This window comes from Copadichromis virginalis, linkage group LG7, assembly GCF_057382275.1.
Source record: "Copadichromis virginalis isolate Kocher_CV1m ecotype Utaka linkage group LG7, C_Virginalis_male_GT1.1, whole genome shotgun sequence".
Lineage (NCBI taxonomy): Eukaryota > Metazoa > Chordata > Actinopteri > Cichliformes > Cichlidae > Copadichromis > Copadichromis virginalis.
In genome coordinates this window covers 39,502,130-39,518,067 of record NC_140624.1, presented here as the reverse complement: position 1 = coordinate 39,518,067, position 15,938 = coordinate 39,502,130, and the positions used below count along the sequence as shown (strand labels likewise).

Below are 15,938 nucleotides of genomic sequence, written 5' to 3'. Positions count from 1 at the left end.
CTTTACTGCAATCAGTTGGCTTTTGCTTTGTCCATCTCTAGTTCTTTGGTTTTGTCTTTAGCAACTGAAGTGCATGCTCTATTGGTTGAGATCAGGTGAGTGACTTGGCCATTGAAGGATGTCCAATTCCTTTTCCTTGAGAACCTCTTTGTTCGCTTTTGCACTGTGCTTTGGGTCATTATCAGTTTATACTGTAAAGTTCCATCTAATCAATTTTGCATGATTTGACTGAATCTGAGTGATCAGCTAGTGCAGTTATTATAGAATAATCTATAAAAATGTGTGTTTTCAAGTGTTTTCATAGTCAGTATTTAAATGATTTCTCATACCACACCAAATTGGCACCAATGAGAAGTCATATGGAAGGAGGGTGATTAAAATTCTGTCACACCTTATGTTTTTGACAGCCCCGCAGATTTTTAATACTGAAAATCCACCCCACTTTGACCTCATATGCATTATATTTTCTGCAACACAAGATTAAAGATGCCACTTCTTGCCTTTTTCCTTACATCCTCTGGGTTTTCTTTGAGCTTTCAATTGCTTTTCTCCACCTCTTGTTATATTTAATTATTTGTGCCACCCTTTCTCCATTAAGTCAACGTTCACCCTGTGACATGCTTTTTAATAATGGCAGATCGGCATAATTAACATGCAGAGGACTTCTCATCCCCAGTCTTCCACCTATCTCCTTGATCGGTCTTTTCTCCCCAACATAATTTTGCAAAGGCACTTCATCATACACAACACAAAATGAACATATGAATATTGATCAGCTCGTCCAATGTCACTGGAAAGATATATGTTCGTTAAGGTGCAACACACGTTTTCTGATGTTTAGATAGCTCTTGCTGCAATTGCATCATCTCTGCCGTAATAAATTGGTTGATAAAGTCTCAGCTTTGACATCAGCCACTTACTGTGTTACCACTTTAGTGTGCACTCAGACACATTGAAATATTTACATTTTTAAAACTTCTACAAAAGATACAACCTTTTTGTCTCTTATGTAAAACAGGAGATCTTAGGCTACGTTCACACTGCAGGTCTTAATGCTTAATTCCGATTTTTTGATCAAATCCATTTTTTTTGTCTGCTCATTCACACTACAAATAAATTGTGACAGCAAACGCGCTCTAGTGTGAACCCTCAAAGCGGCCCGCATGCGCAAAAGAAGACATCACACACAACGCGCTCTGTTTAGACCCAGACCAAACAGTATTATTTGACTGTTTCAGACTTTACGTTTCCCAATTTTGCCTTAAGTTATAAAGTTATTTTGTTATTTACATATGGAGTAATAATGATCCTTATTGCTGTTTTAGAGAGGAGCCATGCTTCAAAGGATGCAGATTTCTGTCAGAATCTGCAGATTATACAGTACAAATAAAATGTTCCTCTACACCGCATGGCCAGGAAGCGTTAACGATGTCTTCTCGGGCGCTTCTCCGGCGCTGATAATTGGTGTCTGTTTTGTGTCAGTGACGTAAAAGACGGATTTAATGCGACATGACCGTTCAAACAGCAGACACTTTCTAAAACATCAGATATGTATCGGATTCAGTACCACATATGTTACTCCCCTCGAGTCGTAATAAAGCTCAACTTGTTCCTTGTGTTTTAACTGACATTTATTTCGGACAGGAGGATTCTTCGACATGCCTTAACTTGTAATGATGTCCAACCACAGCCGATACAATGCCGTCAGAACTAAAAAGAAATACAAACTTAAATGAATATTCTTAATAAAGCCCCTAAGCATTATATATGGCGAAACATTCCAACAAAACAATCAATAAAATACACATTACACCTCACACTGCGGTAATTGCACTAGAATATCACGCAACACTAGCATATTTACATACAACGAAAATAAACAAAAGAAAACATTTACCTCATTGGCCTCACTCAAAGGGAATAAAACTTTAATCCTTACATCGTGGGGAGGTCCAAAAAAGGCACTCTTTTATTTATCTTACTATTTACTATCTTACTGTGGACGTGCAAACCTCGTGGCTCGTCTCAATTAGCTTGCTGAGTGTGCCAGCCAAAAATACCCTCTTAGCAACAACAGACGGCACTATAGAAAAGGTTCCTATCTAATTGCACAATTAGTAAAAATAACACATTTAAACATATAAATCCAATGAACAAAACATGAATTACTATTGATTTATTTCTTAATATTTCAACTACTAATTGTTTCAACCTTACATATCTAATAAAATGAACTTAAATGCGAGAGTTGCCTATGACGGCAGCTACACTCCCACCAAATCACTTGTGATTTCCACCTATGAACTTATGAAATGTAAACTAATCTGCTTCTAATAGTGTCACAGTCTTGTGTATAGGTCTGTCAAGTAGAACTGGTTTACTCAGTCTCTTTCCATGGTCATCTAACAATGAGTCACTCATTAACAGTTGTACTTTGCGTATACATCCATCTTCACTCGGGTGTATGGCAACAACTTTGGCCAACTTCCAGTCGTTTCTTGATGCTTGGTCATCTTGTACGATCACTATGTCATTGATCTTTGCATTTCTGTTTGTTTTGTGCCACTTTTGTCTTTGTTGTAGGCTCAATAAGTACTCTTTCTTCCATCTGTGCCAAAATTCATTGGCCAAGTACTGGACTCTACGCCATCTTTTGCGAAGATACAAATCTTCCTTTACAAAGTCTCCTGGTGGTGGCAGTATTACTGACGACTTCATGGTCAACAGAAGATTAGGTGTAAGTGGCTGAGGTCCAGTAGGATCGTTGAGTAAATGTGGGGTGATAGGTCTGCTGTTAACTATCGCCATCACTTCATAAAGATAGGTTCTTAGAGATGAACTGTCCAATGATCTGGATGACTGATCCAGAATGGTTGTCAATACACTTCGGATCGTACGAATTTGCCTTTCCCAGGCTCCACCCATATGACTGGCAGAGGGAGGATTCATCACAAACTCACAGCCTAGCTGTTTCAAACTTTCCTGATCCATTTCCTTTACTGCTTCCAGAAACTCACGTCTGGCTCCAACAAAATTGGTGCCTTGATCTGATTGCAACTGACGTACATTCCCACGCAAAGCGATGAAAGAACGCAGTGAGTTTAGAAAAGCGTCGGTTGACATATCATCAAGTAGCTCTATGTGCACCGCACGAGAGCATAGACAGGTAAACAGAAGCCCGTAACGCTTCAGTTCTTTTCTTCCTTCTTTAATGTAGAATGGGCCGAAACAATCCATCCCACAATACGTGAAGGGAGGGGTGGTCTCCATTCTCTCACTTGGTAGGTTTGCCATCTTTTGCTCTTCTCCTCGACGTCTGAATTTCCTGCACTTAATACAGTTGTAGATAAAGGATGATACTGCTTGACTGCATCCTAGTATCCATATTCCGTTCGATCTCAGCTCATTTATCGTCATGCCCCGTCCTTGATGTTTCACCCGCTGATGATGGTGATCAATCAGTAACTTTGCGATATGGCAAGTCTTTGGTAAGATGACCGGGTGCTTGACGTGTGGCTGCAATGTAGAACGCTCTAATCTACCTCCCACTCTAAGAACACCCTTCTCATCCAGGAAGGGATCGAGTCGATAGAGTCTATTTGTTCTGTCCTTGGGTAGATCCTTTCGCGTTTGAAGTGCCTTGATTTCCTTGCAGAAGATTGATCTTTGTACAATGGATATGACTTTAAGCTCGGCTTCTTTCCTTTCTTCAAGGTTAGTGGCTTTATTGCTTCTCCTTTCCAAGCCCTTAAACTCTTTCACAAATCTGAGAAGTCTTGCCATAGCTTTGACCAACCTTGACCAACTGGAGAATTTCAGAAAACGTTCTGCCAAAGAATTTGTTTCTGTAGTTGTATGGAGTACAACAACTTTGCGTACTTCTGGATCCTCTGCATCAAGTTTCCCCACCGTGACTTCTTCGTGGGGAAGTTTCTCTTGCCAAAGAAAACTTGGACCACTAAACCAGTTGGAGGTAATGAGGTCTTTGGCCTTCAGTCCGCGCGAGGCATGATCTGCTGGATTGAGATCTGATACCACAAACTTCCATTGCATCGGTTGAGTGCTTTCCTTAATACGCTGAATGCGATTTGCAACGAAAACATGGAAACGTCTCGCATCGTTGTTGATATATCCCAAGACAACTTGAGAATCTGTCCAGAAGAATTCTTGAGCATCTTCTAGCTCCAACTCTGCTTTGAGCATGTCACTAATCCGCACTGCTACAACTGCTGCAGACAGCTCCAATCGTGGCACCGTAGTAACCTTCGTGGGTGCTACTCTGGACTTGGCAAAGACAAGAGCGCAGTGGACTTGTCCTGCTTCACTGACAGCTCTCAGGTACGTACAAACACCATACCCTGAAACACTTGCGTCTGAGAAATGGTGAAGCTCGTACTTCTGAACTGTTTGAAAATCTTTTGGCACGTAACATCTGTCAATTTTGACATCTGCTAGATTTTTTAGATCCAACAACCAGGACTCCCACCGTGACTTCAGATCGCTTGTGAGTGGTTCGTCCCAATCTGCTTTCTCTCGACACATTTGCTGTAGTATCTGCTTCCCAAGTAGAACAAAAGGTGCCACAAAGCCAAGTGGATCGTAAATAGAGGCTACTGTGGACAACACTCCTCTTCTGGAAAGTGGCTGCTCGTTCACAACTACTCGAAACTGGAAATAATCCGAGTCGATGCACCATTTGACACCTAGGGCTCTTTCAATTTGTTGCTCGCCCAGTGACAAGTCCTTTCTTACTGTTTCTGCACAATCTTCTTCCGGTAGCGAATTAAGCACTTGCTTACTGTTTGAAACAAACTTGTGAAGTCGCAAGCCTCCTGTGCTGCAAAGTTCCTTTGCTTCCTTCACCAAACAAATTGCCTCTTCTTCTGAGTGGAAACTGATAAGACCATCGTCCACATAAAAATTTCGCTCAATGAATCTTATGGTAGCTTCACTGAACTTGCCTTGACCTTGTGCAGCAATATACTTGAGACCAAAGTTCGCACAGGCAGGGGAAGAAGCAGCTCCAAACAAGTGTACGCGCATGCGATAGACAGATGGAGTAGAGTTGAAGTCTCCATTGTCCCACCACAAGAAGCGAAAGTAATTTTGATCTTCTTCTCTGACTCTGAATTGATGAAACATGCGCTCAATGTCGCACATCACTGCAACTGGACCTTTCCGAAATCGGCACAGGACCCCCACTAGAGAGTTGGTTAACTCTGGCCCTGTAAGCAGGTAGTCGTTCAAGGACACCCCTCCGTACTTTGCTGAACAATCAAACACCACTCTTATTTTGCCAGGCTTTTGAGGATGATACACTCCATGGTGTGGAATGTACCAGGCAGGGCCTTTGTCCAGGTCTACAGAGGGAACTCTTTCTGCATCACCACGCTCTATAGTCTCTCTCATGAACTCTGTGTAGTCTTTGTGGTATTGCTTGTGCTTCTCAAATCTTCTCTTCAAATTTTTGAGTCTGTGTTCTGCACAGCTCCGGTTGTTTGCCAGACTTGGTCTGTCTTCCTTAAATGGCAAAGGTAACTCACAGTGTCCATCTGCTTTCATCTTCACTCCTTCTTCCATTATGGAGATGAACCTTAAATCTTCTTGTGAGAAGTGTGAATCTTCCACCTTTCTTTCATTGAAGTCGGACTCGAGCACTTTAATTACATCTGCAGATGTGACCACCTCTTTGACTTGTGTGCGACAGACGTATTGCACTTCTTTGACCAACTGCTCAGCTGACTGATTGGGTGTCACTTCCTTGACAATGATCTTGTGGCTACATCCTATGGCATCCCCATAGTCAACACATGGATTAGCTCCTCCAACTATTGTCCAGCCAAGGTCTGTTCTTTGGGCAAAAGGTTCATTATCTTTTCCCGCCACAACTTCTCTGGGTACCAACACTTGTGAACAATTGTAACCAATGAGCAGGCCTACGTCACATTCAATCAGTGGAGCGATTTCTTCAGCCAGGTGCTCTAAGTGTGGCCACGCTCTTGCTGTCCTTTGTGTGGGAATATGACTCAAATTCGCAGGAATAAACTCTCTTGTGTATGTCACAGGAAGAGGAATTCTCCTTGAAGAAGAGAAACCTCTGACCTGTAACCCAGACAGCCTTTGACTTGGTACTAAAGTGTCTTTAGAAGACATTGTCGAGAGCTTTAACTGCACACATTCCTTCTCTGCATCCAGAGCATCTGCCTTTTCCTTCAAGACGAATGTCGTGTCACTTTGGCTATCAAGAAGAGCATAGAGAAGAATCTCATGTTCAGGATTGCTTGTTGTGGATAACCAAACTGGAATGATTGTAGATGTGAGATTACTTCTGTCACTTTGAATCACACGGTTTGATATTGCTTCACTTGGTGCTTCCTTGGGTTTGGTTTCTCTACTCTCTTTATTGCCTTCCATCTCTTTCATTTGTGGTTCCTTGTCACTTTCCTTTTCTTTCCTTTTCTTTGAGGTTTTGTCTCGTTCCTCATGCAAACATGTCGGGTGTTTCCCTTTACATGTGTCACATATCTTTCTCCTTTCACATTTCTTTGATTGGTGTCCAAAGCCTAGACATCCAAAGCACAGTCCCTTAGTTTGCACAAATTTGACTCTTTCACTCAAGACCTTGTCCATAAACTTCCTACATGTGTGAATGCTATGATTTGAGTTTTCACAAAACACACATTTTTTTGTGTTGGACGTCTCTTCTGCAGCACTCACTAGCACCTTTGCTCCAACACTTCTTGTCTTGAAAGATTTCATTTTCTCTGAGTCACCTGCTTTGAGTGCATGAAGCGATGTTACTGGATTGCACGCAATCTTGGCTTCTCTCGCAATGAAGTCAACAAAGTGGCTAAATGTTGGAAAAGAACCATCTTGTTCTTCAATTTCAATGACCTTTCGATTCCATCTTGCTGACAACCAATCAGGTAGCTTGCTTAGCATTCTCTGATTCTCATTGCAGTCATTCAAAACTTCAAGACCTTTAACCTGAAGCATGGCCGCTTCACATCCTCTGAGAAAATCTGAAAATTCTCGAAGTTCAACGCTATCCTTGTTCCCAATCCTTGGCCATGATGTCAACTTATCTCTGAAAGCTTTGGTGATTACAAATGAACTTCCATATCTTTCCTCCAAAATGTTCCATGCTGAGTAATAAGCACGCTCTGTTCCCAACAGAAAATAACTCTCAACAGCCTTTCTCGCCGGTCCTCCAACATACTTGTGAAGATAGTAAATCTTTTCATTCACTGGGATGTTCTTTCTGTCTATCAGCATTTGAAACGACATTTTCCAATCCTTGTACTTGAGAGGATCTCCGTTGAAGACTGTAGGTTCTGGTACTGGTAGGCGACTTATGTGAATGGACTCAGCTAGAGCTTGGGCCAATGTTGTGGTACTATCTTCCTGTTTGCTTTCTCTTGGTTGTGACCTTAAGTTGGCTTGTGGCATATCAAACGGCTCTGCATTTGCATTAAGTTGCGAATGTGCAAACTGATTCATCGGTTTAGCTGTGACATTTCTCCGTTTGCTCCTTTCGTGCAGAAGGTCTGATATTTCTTCATCTGAGCTTCCTTCGTCATTGTACACTTTCAAACGTGCTTTAGCAGCATTCATTCTCTTTACTGTTTCTAGCCTTTCAAGCTCTCTTCGCTTTTGCAGACACTCTGCGGCGAGTGTCTGCATCAGGAGTTTCATGATTGCGCAGTTCATCATAAACTTGTTTCACTTCTGCCGAGGTATGTTCAACTCGGCCGATAAGCTCTTTAAGTTTTGCACTAACAGGTTCTTCAAGTGCCTTTTTGCCTTGTTTTGCAACAACTTTCCACATTTCATAACTGACTTTGAAGCGAGCTTGAAGCTTGTTCACCTTTTCATCATGTAGTGCTTGGCCCCTTTCAGTGAACTTCTTAACTCTTTGACTTTTCCTCAAACTTCCTTCTTTAGTAGCTTTACTTGTGCATGGTTCTGGCAAACTTTCTTGCTCTTCAAAAGCTTCTTGCTGCTCCACAGCTTCAGTGTCACAGCCTTCTTGCTCCATGTCACAGACAGTCAAAGGTATTGTACTACACTCAAGTCACCTAGGTCAACTTAAATACGTGAATAGTCACCTTATGAAGCACCTAGGACCTTAAATTGCTTTACTTTAAAGAGTCAACTTAAACATATGTCACAAACTCTTAAACCAAAATAGTAAATTGCTCTTCACTTGTAGTAAAACAGAAAATAACCTTCAATGTCAAACAAAATACTATAATGTGACCTTTAAATATCTAATGCAGTCTTAAAATAAGCAAACCCTTATAATCAACTTAAACGTACCTTAATTACAGTTACTTAGCATAAACAACAATAACATGAGCTTAAACTTTTACTCCAAACCACCACACTTCCACTTTCATTGCTTGACAGAGTCCCTTTAAGATGAGCTAAAGAAATCTACTCTCCACATTTAACTTGTATAAACGTGTTACTTCTTTGTAGCTTAACCAAGCTGCACCGCTGGACTCTGGTTGCTTTATGAGATGTCTGTGTGTGTGTTTGAGCGTCTTTGATGCTTGAGAGAGACGCGAGCTTAATCACGTGACCCGGCGCGCTGTCGGCTCGGCTCGGCTCAGCTCCGCTCCCACTCGGCTCAGCTCCGCTCCCGCTCGGCTCCGCTGCGGCAGACCTCTTTCTCCTTCTCTCTCCTCCAGCACGAAGCAGGCTGAGTTCTGACTGTTACTCCCCTCGAGTCGTAATAAAGCTCAACTTGTTCCTTGTGTTTTAACTGACATTTATTTCGGACAGGAGGATTCTTCGACATGCCTTAACTTGTAATGATGTCCAACCACAGCCGATACAATGCCGTCAGAACTAAAAAGAAATACAAACTTAAATGATTAAAGCTGCAAGCAGCGTTATGAGGGCCCTCGCACCCCCGGCACGTCGAGCCACTGCCAACACCTCAAACCGGCACGTCCGATGTGATGTCACATTGATGGATTTCATGCTTTTAATCACCAGCTAACATTTCATCTTATTCAACCAGGATTATAGTCATGCCTCTAGGTGGCGCTCTAACCATTATTGACAAATATCATAACAAACATTTCCAAGCTCGAGTCTCATCACACCTGCGACCTTTGGGAGAGATTGGACATTGTGTTTTTGAGTGACAGCAGATTACTGCTTTTTGCGAGTGATTGAAACTCTACGTGCCGCCATGACCACCCCGTTTCCATGAACGGAAAAAGCTTCGCAATTTAACATCACAAAGGTCTTTAGATTCTACACACTGAAGAATGCTTCAATATGATGAAATCCCTTGGAGGAGTTCGTCAAAGTATGAAGCCTGAAAAGAGGGGAAAATGTCGCCAAAATTGCACATTAATTTTAAAATGGCTGACTTCCTGTTGGATTTGGGCTATTGCTCCAAGAGACTTTTTTGTACATCTTGATATTTTCCATAAGCTTACCAGGTTTCAGACTCATAGATGAAACACAGAGCAGGGGCTGTTGTTTTGAAATTTTGTAGGGGGCGCTGTGGAGCAATTTCGCGCTATTCAATGAAAATGATCACATGACAACAAAGCCGTCATCCATTTGGAGGTGTGGGCCAAATTTCAAGCCTCTATAAACTTGCAAGCCCCTCAAAAGCCACTTCATCTTTCATGTTGAACAGCGTTGCCACCAGGGTGCGCCGTTCAGTTTAAAGTCACAATTTTTGCACTGAAGCATCACGAGGGACTGATGTTGATATTCACCGCTTTTGAGGTGGCCACGATGAACCTGTGAAAATCAGTACAACAAAATTAAAGCCATGACATTTCCTGTTGCCACTAGGTGGCGCTGTACGTATTCCCGACAATGGGCACATCAATCTGTTCAGGGCGGGTCTGACATCATGCCTGTAAAGTCTGGTACTGAACAGACTGGATTTCATTGAGTTATACTAATTTGTTTCTTCATGGCGTGACATCAAAGTTCGCCATGCTGCTGGGGTCACACCCTTTTGCGAAAAGTCACAGTTTTCACTGTAACCCAAGACCAACTCCTTAAGGCTTTCCTGGAGAAATTTGAGGCTGCAGGTGTCACCCATCACTATACTGTACCCCAAAGTGTAAAACATGACATTTCCTGTTCCCATTAGGTGGCGCTGTCCTTGGTGTCAAATATGGCAGTTGAAATATGTTCAGGGGTGGAGCCTTATCATATGTGTTCACTTTGGTCAAGGTCAGAAAATGTATGACAAAATGAGAGGCAATAAGATTTTCATGGCGAGTCATCGAAATTCGCCATGGCGCCACGGCCTCATAGTATTGTGAAAACTCAAAAGCTCCGCAATTTAACATGGCCCAGGTGTGTAGTTGACACTGACCAAAGATGAAGCTTATACAACCAAATCCCAAGGAGGAGTTCGCAAAAGTTCGAGGCATGGAAATGGCAAAATTAGAGCCAAAATGTCACCTTCTCTTCCAAATGGCGGACTTCCTGTTGGGTTTGCGTCAATGGGCCCCCAGACTTTTTTGTTCGTCTTGGCATGATACACATGTGTGCCAAATTTCATACATGTAGCTCAAACGATGTGGTCGTAGGGCTGCATTTAACAAGGCATAGGTGGCGCTGTAGAGCCATTTCCCAGTGCTCATATGTAAAACCATTAAAATACAAAATTTTTCACCAGACCTGGCATGTGTGCAAAATTTCATGAGTTTTTGAGCATGTTTAGGCCCTCAAAAAGGCCCTTGTTTGGGGTGAATAATAATAATAATAATAATAATTAAAGCTGCAAGCAGCGTTACGAGGGCCCTCGCACCCCCGGCGCGTCGAGCCAAGCCCAACACCTAAAACCAGCACCTCCGATCTGATGTCACATTGATGGAATTCATGCATTTAACCACCAGCTAACATTTCAACTCATTCATTCATGATTAGTTAGTCGTTCCACTAGGTGGCGCTCTAACCATTATGTACAAATGGCATAACAAACATTTCCGAGCTCGAGTCTCATCACGCCTATGAGCTTTGGGAGAGATTGGACATTGTGTTTTTGAGTGACAGCAGATTACTGCTTTTTGGCGAGTGATTCAAACTCTAAGTGCCACCATAACCACCCCGTTTCACTGAACGTAAAAAGCTTCGCAATTTAACATCACAAAGGTCTTTAGATTCCACACACTGGAGATTGGTTCAATATGATGAAATCCCTTGGAGGAGTTCGTCAAAGAACGGTGCCTGGAAAGAGGGGAAAATGTTGCCAAAATTACACATTAATTTTAAAATGGCTGACTTCCTGTTGGATTTGGGATATTGCTCCAAGAGACTTTTTTGTACATCTTGATATCTCCTATAAGCTTACCAGGTTTCAGAATCATACATAGAACACAGAGCAGGGGCTGTGGTTTTGAAATTTTGTAGGGGGCGCTGTGGAGCAATTTCGCGCTATTCAATGAAAATGATCACATGCCAACAAAGCCTTCATCCATTTGGAGGTGTGTGCCAAATTTCAAGCCTCTATAAACTTGCCAAGACCCTCAAAAGCCACTTCATCTTTCATGTTGAACAGCGTTGCCACCAGGGTGCGCCGTTCAGTTTAAACTCACAATTTTTGCACTGAAGCATCACGAGGGACTGATGGTGATATTCACCGCTTTTGAGGTGGCCAAGATGAACCTGTGAAAATCAGTACAACAAAATTAAAGCCATGACATTTCCTGTTGCCACTAGGTGGCGCTGTCCGTATTTCCGACAATGGGCACATCAATCTGTTCAGGGCGGGTCTGACATCATGCCTGTAAAGTCTGGTACTGATCAGACTGGATTTCATTGAGTTATACTAATTTGTTTCTTCATGGCGTGACATCAAAGTTCGCCACGCTGCTGGGGTCACACCCTTTTGCGAAAAGTCACAGTTTTCACTGTAACCCAAGACCAACTCCTTAAGGCTTTCCTGGAGAAATTTGAGGCTGCAGATGTCACCCATCACTATACTGTACCCCAAAGTGTAAAACATGACATTTCCTGTTCCCACTAGGTGGCGCTGTCCTTGATGTCAAATATGGCAGTTGAAATATGTTCAGGGGTGGAGCCTTATCATATGTGTGCTCTTTGGTCCAGATCGGAACATGTATGACAGAATGAGAGGCAATAAGATTTTCATGGCGAGTCATCAAAATTCGCCATGGCGCCACGGCCTCATACTATTGTGAAAACTCAAAAGCTCCGCAATTTAACATGGCACAAGGGTGTAGTTGACACTGTCCAAATTTGAAGTTTATAGGACCAAATCCCAAGGAGGAGTTCGTTAAAGTACAAGGCATGGAAACGGTAAAATCAGAGCCAAAATGTCACCTTCAATCCAAAATGGCGGACTTCCTGTTGGGTTTAGGACATTGCCATAATAGACTTTTTTGTTCGACTCTGAACGTTATATAGGTGTACCGACTTTCAAACATGTAGGTCATACCCATACCGGGGGCTCGCGTTTTTCATTTTTCTAGGTGGCGCTACTGAGCTAATTTTCCCTGGCCATGTCTGAGAACATTAAAATACGTAAATTTTCACCAGACCTGACGCGTGTGCAAAATTTCATGAGTTTTCGAGCATATTTAGGCCCTCAAACGGCCAATTCATTTGCCGGAATAATAATAATAATAATAATAATAATAATAATAATAATAAACAGAGCAATTACAATAGGGCCTTCGCACTGTCAGTGCTCGGGCCCTAATAAGAAGAAACGGAGCAGATACAATAGGGCCTTCGCACTCTCGGTGCTCGGGCCCTAATAATAATAAGAAACGGAGCAGATACAATAGGGCCTTCGCACTCTCAGTGCTCGGGCCCTAATTAAAGCTGCAAGCAGCGTTATGAGGGCCCTCGCACCCCCGGCGCGTCGAGCCACGCCCAACACCTAAAACCAGCACGTCCGATCTGATGTCACATTGATGGAATTCATGCATTTAACCACCAGCTAACATTTCAACTCATTCATTCATGATTAGTTAGTCATTCCACTAGGTGGCGCTCTAACCATTATGTACAAATGGCATAACAAACACTTCCAAGCTCGAGTCTCATCACACCTGAGACGTTTGGGAGAGATTGGACATTGTGTTTTTGAGTGACAGCAGATTACTGCTTTTTGGCGAGTGATTCAAACTCTAAGTGCCGCCATAACCACCCCGTTTCCCTGGACGTAAAAAGCTTCGCAATTTAACATCACAAAGGTCTTTAGATTCCACAAACTTCAGATCGGTCCAATCTGATGAAATCCCTTGGAGGAGTTCGTCAAAGTATGAAGCCTGAAAAGAGGGGAAAATGTCGCCAAAATTACACATTAATTTTAAAATGGCTGACTTCCTGTTGGATTTGGGATATTGCTCCAAGAGACTTTTTTGTACATCTTGATATCTCCTATAAGCCTACCAGGTTTCAGATTCATACATAAAACACAGAGCTGGGGCTGTGGTTTTGAAATTTTGTAGGGGGCGCTGTGGAGCCATTTTGGGATATTCAATGAAAATGATCACATGACAACAAAGCCTTCGTCACATTGGAGGTGTGCGCCAAATTTCAAGCCTCTATACACTTGCCAAGACCCTCAAAAGCCACTTCATCTTTCATGGTGAACAGCGTTGCCACCAGGGTGCGCCGTTCAGTTTAAAGTCACAATTTTTGCACTGAAGCATCACGAGGGACTGATGGTGATATTCACCGCTTTTCAGGTGGCCACGATGAACCTGTGAAAATCAGTACAACAAAATGAAAGCCATGACATTTCCTGTTGCCACTAGGTGGCGCTGTCCGTATTTCCGACAATGGGCACATCAATCTGTTCAGGGCGGGTCTGACATCATGCCTGTAAAGTCTGGTACTGATCAGACTGGATTTCATTGAGTTATACTAATTTGTTTCTTCATGGCGTGACATCAAAGTTCGCCATGCTGCTGGGGTCACACCCTTTCGCGAAAACTCACAGTTTTCACTGTAACCCAAGACCAACTCCTTAAGGCTTTCCTGGAGAAATTTGAGGCTGCAGATGTCACCCATCACTATACTGTACCCCAAAGTGTAAAACATGACATTTCCTGTTCCCACTAGGTGGCGCTGTCCCTGGTGTCAAATATGGCAGTTGAAATATGTTCAGGGGTGGAGCCTTATCATATGTGTTCACTTTGGTCAAGGTCAGAAAATGTATGACAAAATGAGAGGCAATAAGATTTTCATGGCGAGTCATCAAAATTCGCCATGGCGCCACGGCCTCATGGTATTGTGAAAACTCAAAAGCTCCGCAATTTAACATGGCACAAGGGTGTAGTTGACACTGTCCAAATTTGAAGTTTATAGGACCAAATCCCAAGGAGGAGTTCGTTAAAGTTCGAGGCATGGAAATGGCAAAATTAGAGCCAAAATGTCACCTTCTCTTCCAAATGGCGGACTTCCTGTTGGGTTTGCGTCAATGGGCCCACAGACTTTTTTGTTCGTCTTGGCATGATACACATGTGTGCCAAATTTCATACATGTAGCTCAAACCATGTGGTCGTAGGGCTGCATTTAACAAGGCATAGGTGGCGCTGTAGAGCCATTTCCCAGTGCTCATAGGTAAAACCATTAAAATACAAAATTTTTCACCAGACCTGGCATGTGTGCAAAATTTCATGAGTTTTTGAGCATGTTTAGGCCCTCAAAAAGGCCCTTGTTTGGGGTGAATAATAATAATAATTAAAGCTGCAAGCAGCGTTATGAGGGCCCTCGCACCCTGGCGTGTCGAGCCACGCCCAACACCTAAAACCAGCACGTCCAATGTGATGTCACATTGATGGAATTCATGCATTTAACCACCAGCTAACATTTCAACTCATTGAACCATGATTATAGTCGTCCCACTAGGTGGCGCTCTAACTATTACTGACAAATGGCATAACAAACATTTCCAAGCTCGAGTCTCATCACACCTGCGAAGTTTGGGAGAGATTGGATATTGTGTTTTTGAGTGACAGCAGATTACTGCTTTTTGGCGAGTGATTGAAACTCTAAGTGCCGCCATGACCACCCCGTTTCCCTGAACGTAAAAAGCTTCGCAATTTAACATCACAAAGGTCTTTAGATTCCACAAACTTCAGATCGGTCCAATCTGATGAAATCCCTTGGAGGAGTTCGTCAAAGTATGAAGCCTGAAAAGAGGGGAAAATGTCGCCAAAATTACACATGAATTTTAAAATGGCTGACTTCCTGTTGGATTTGGGATATTGCTCCAAGAGACTTTTTTGTACATCTTAATATCTTCCATGAGCTTACCAAGTTTCAGACTCATAGATAAAACACAGAGCAGGGGCTGATATTTTGAAACTTTGTAGGGGGCGCTGTGGAGCAATTTCGCGCTATTCAATGAAAATGATCATATGACAACAAAGGCTTCATCCATTTGGGGGTGTGTGCCAAATTTAAAGCCTCTATAAACTTTCCAAGCCCCTCAAAAGCCACTTCATCTTTCATGTTGAACCGCGTTGCCACCAGGGTGCGCCGTTCAGTGTAAAGTCACAATTTTTGCACTGAAGCATCACGAGGGACTGATGGTGATATTCACCGCTTTTGAGGTGGCCACGATGAACCTGTGAAAATCAGTACAACAAAATTAAAGCCATGACATTTCCTGTGGCCACTAGGTGGCGCTGTCCGTATTTCCGACAATGGGCACGTCAATCTGTTCAGGGCGGGTCTGACATCATGCCTGTAAAGTCTGGTACTGATCAGACTGGATTTCATTGAGTTATACTAATTTGTTTCTTCATGGCGTGACATCAAAGTTCGCCATGCTGCTGGGGTCACACCCTTTTGCGAAAAGTCACAGTTTTCACTGTAACCCAAGACCAACTCCTTAAGGCTTTCCTGGAGAAATTTGAGGCTGCAGGTGTCACCCATCACTATACTGTACCCCAAAGTGTAAAACATGACAT

At 42.7% G+C, this 15,938-nt stretch overlaps 2 protein-coding genes across 4 annotated transcripts in view; one reads left to right on the top strand and one right to left on the bottom strand.

The window, feature by feature from the left end:
- galt (galactose-1-phosphate uridylyltransferase) overlaps window positions 1–15,938 on the top strand; it is a 96,681-nt gene that overhangs the window by 29,067 nt on the left and 51,676 nt on the right. The window lies entirely within an intron of this gene.
- LOC146705600 (uncharacterized) lies at window positions 1,585–7,695 on the bottom strand. Its single transcript, XM_085465085.1, has 3 exons — window positions 7,220–7,695; window positions 1,898–6,238; window positions 1,585–1,710 (listed from the first exon to the last, which is right to left on the bottom strand). The coding sequence occupies exons 1-2, from the start codon at window positions 7,693–7,695 to the stop codon at window positions 2,320–2,322; spliced, it is 4,395 nt and encodes a 1,464-aa protein (XP_085321211.1). The 3' UTR covers window positions 1,585–1,710; window positions 1,898–2,319.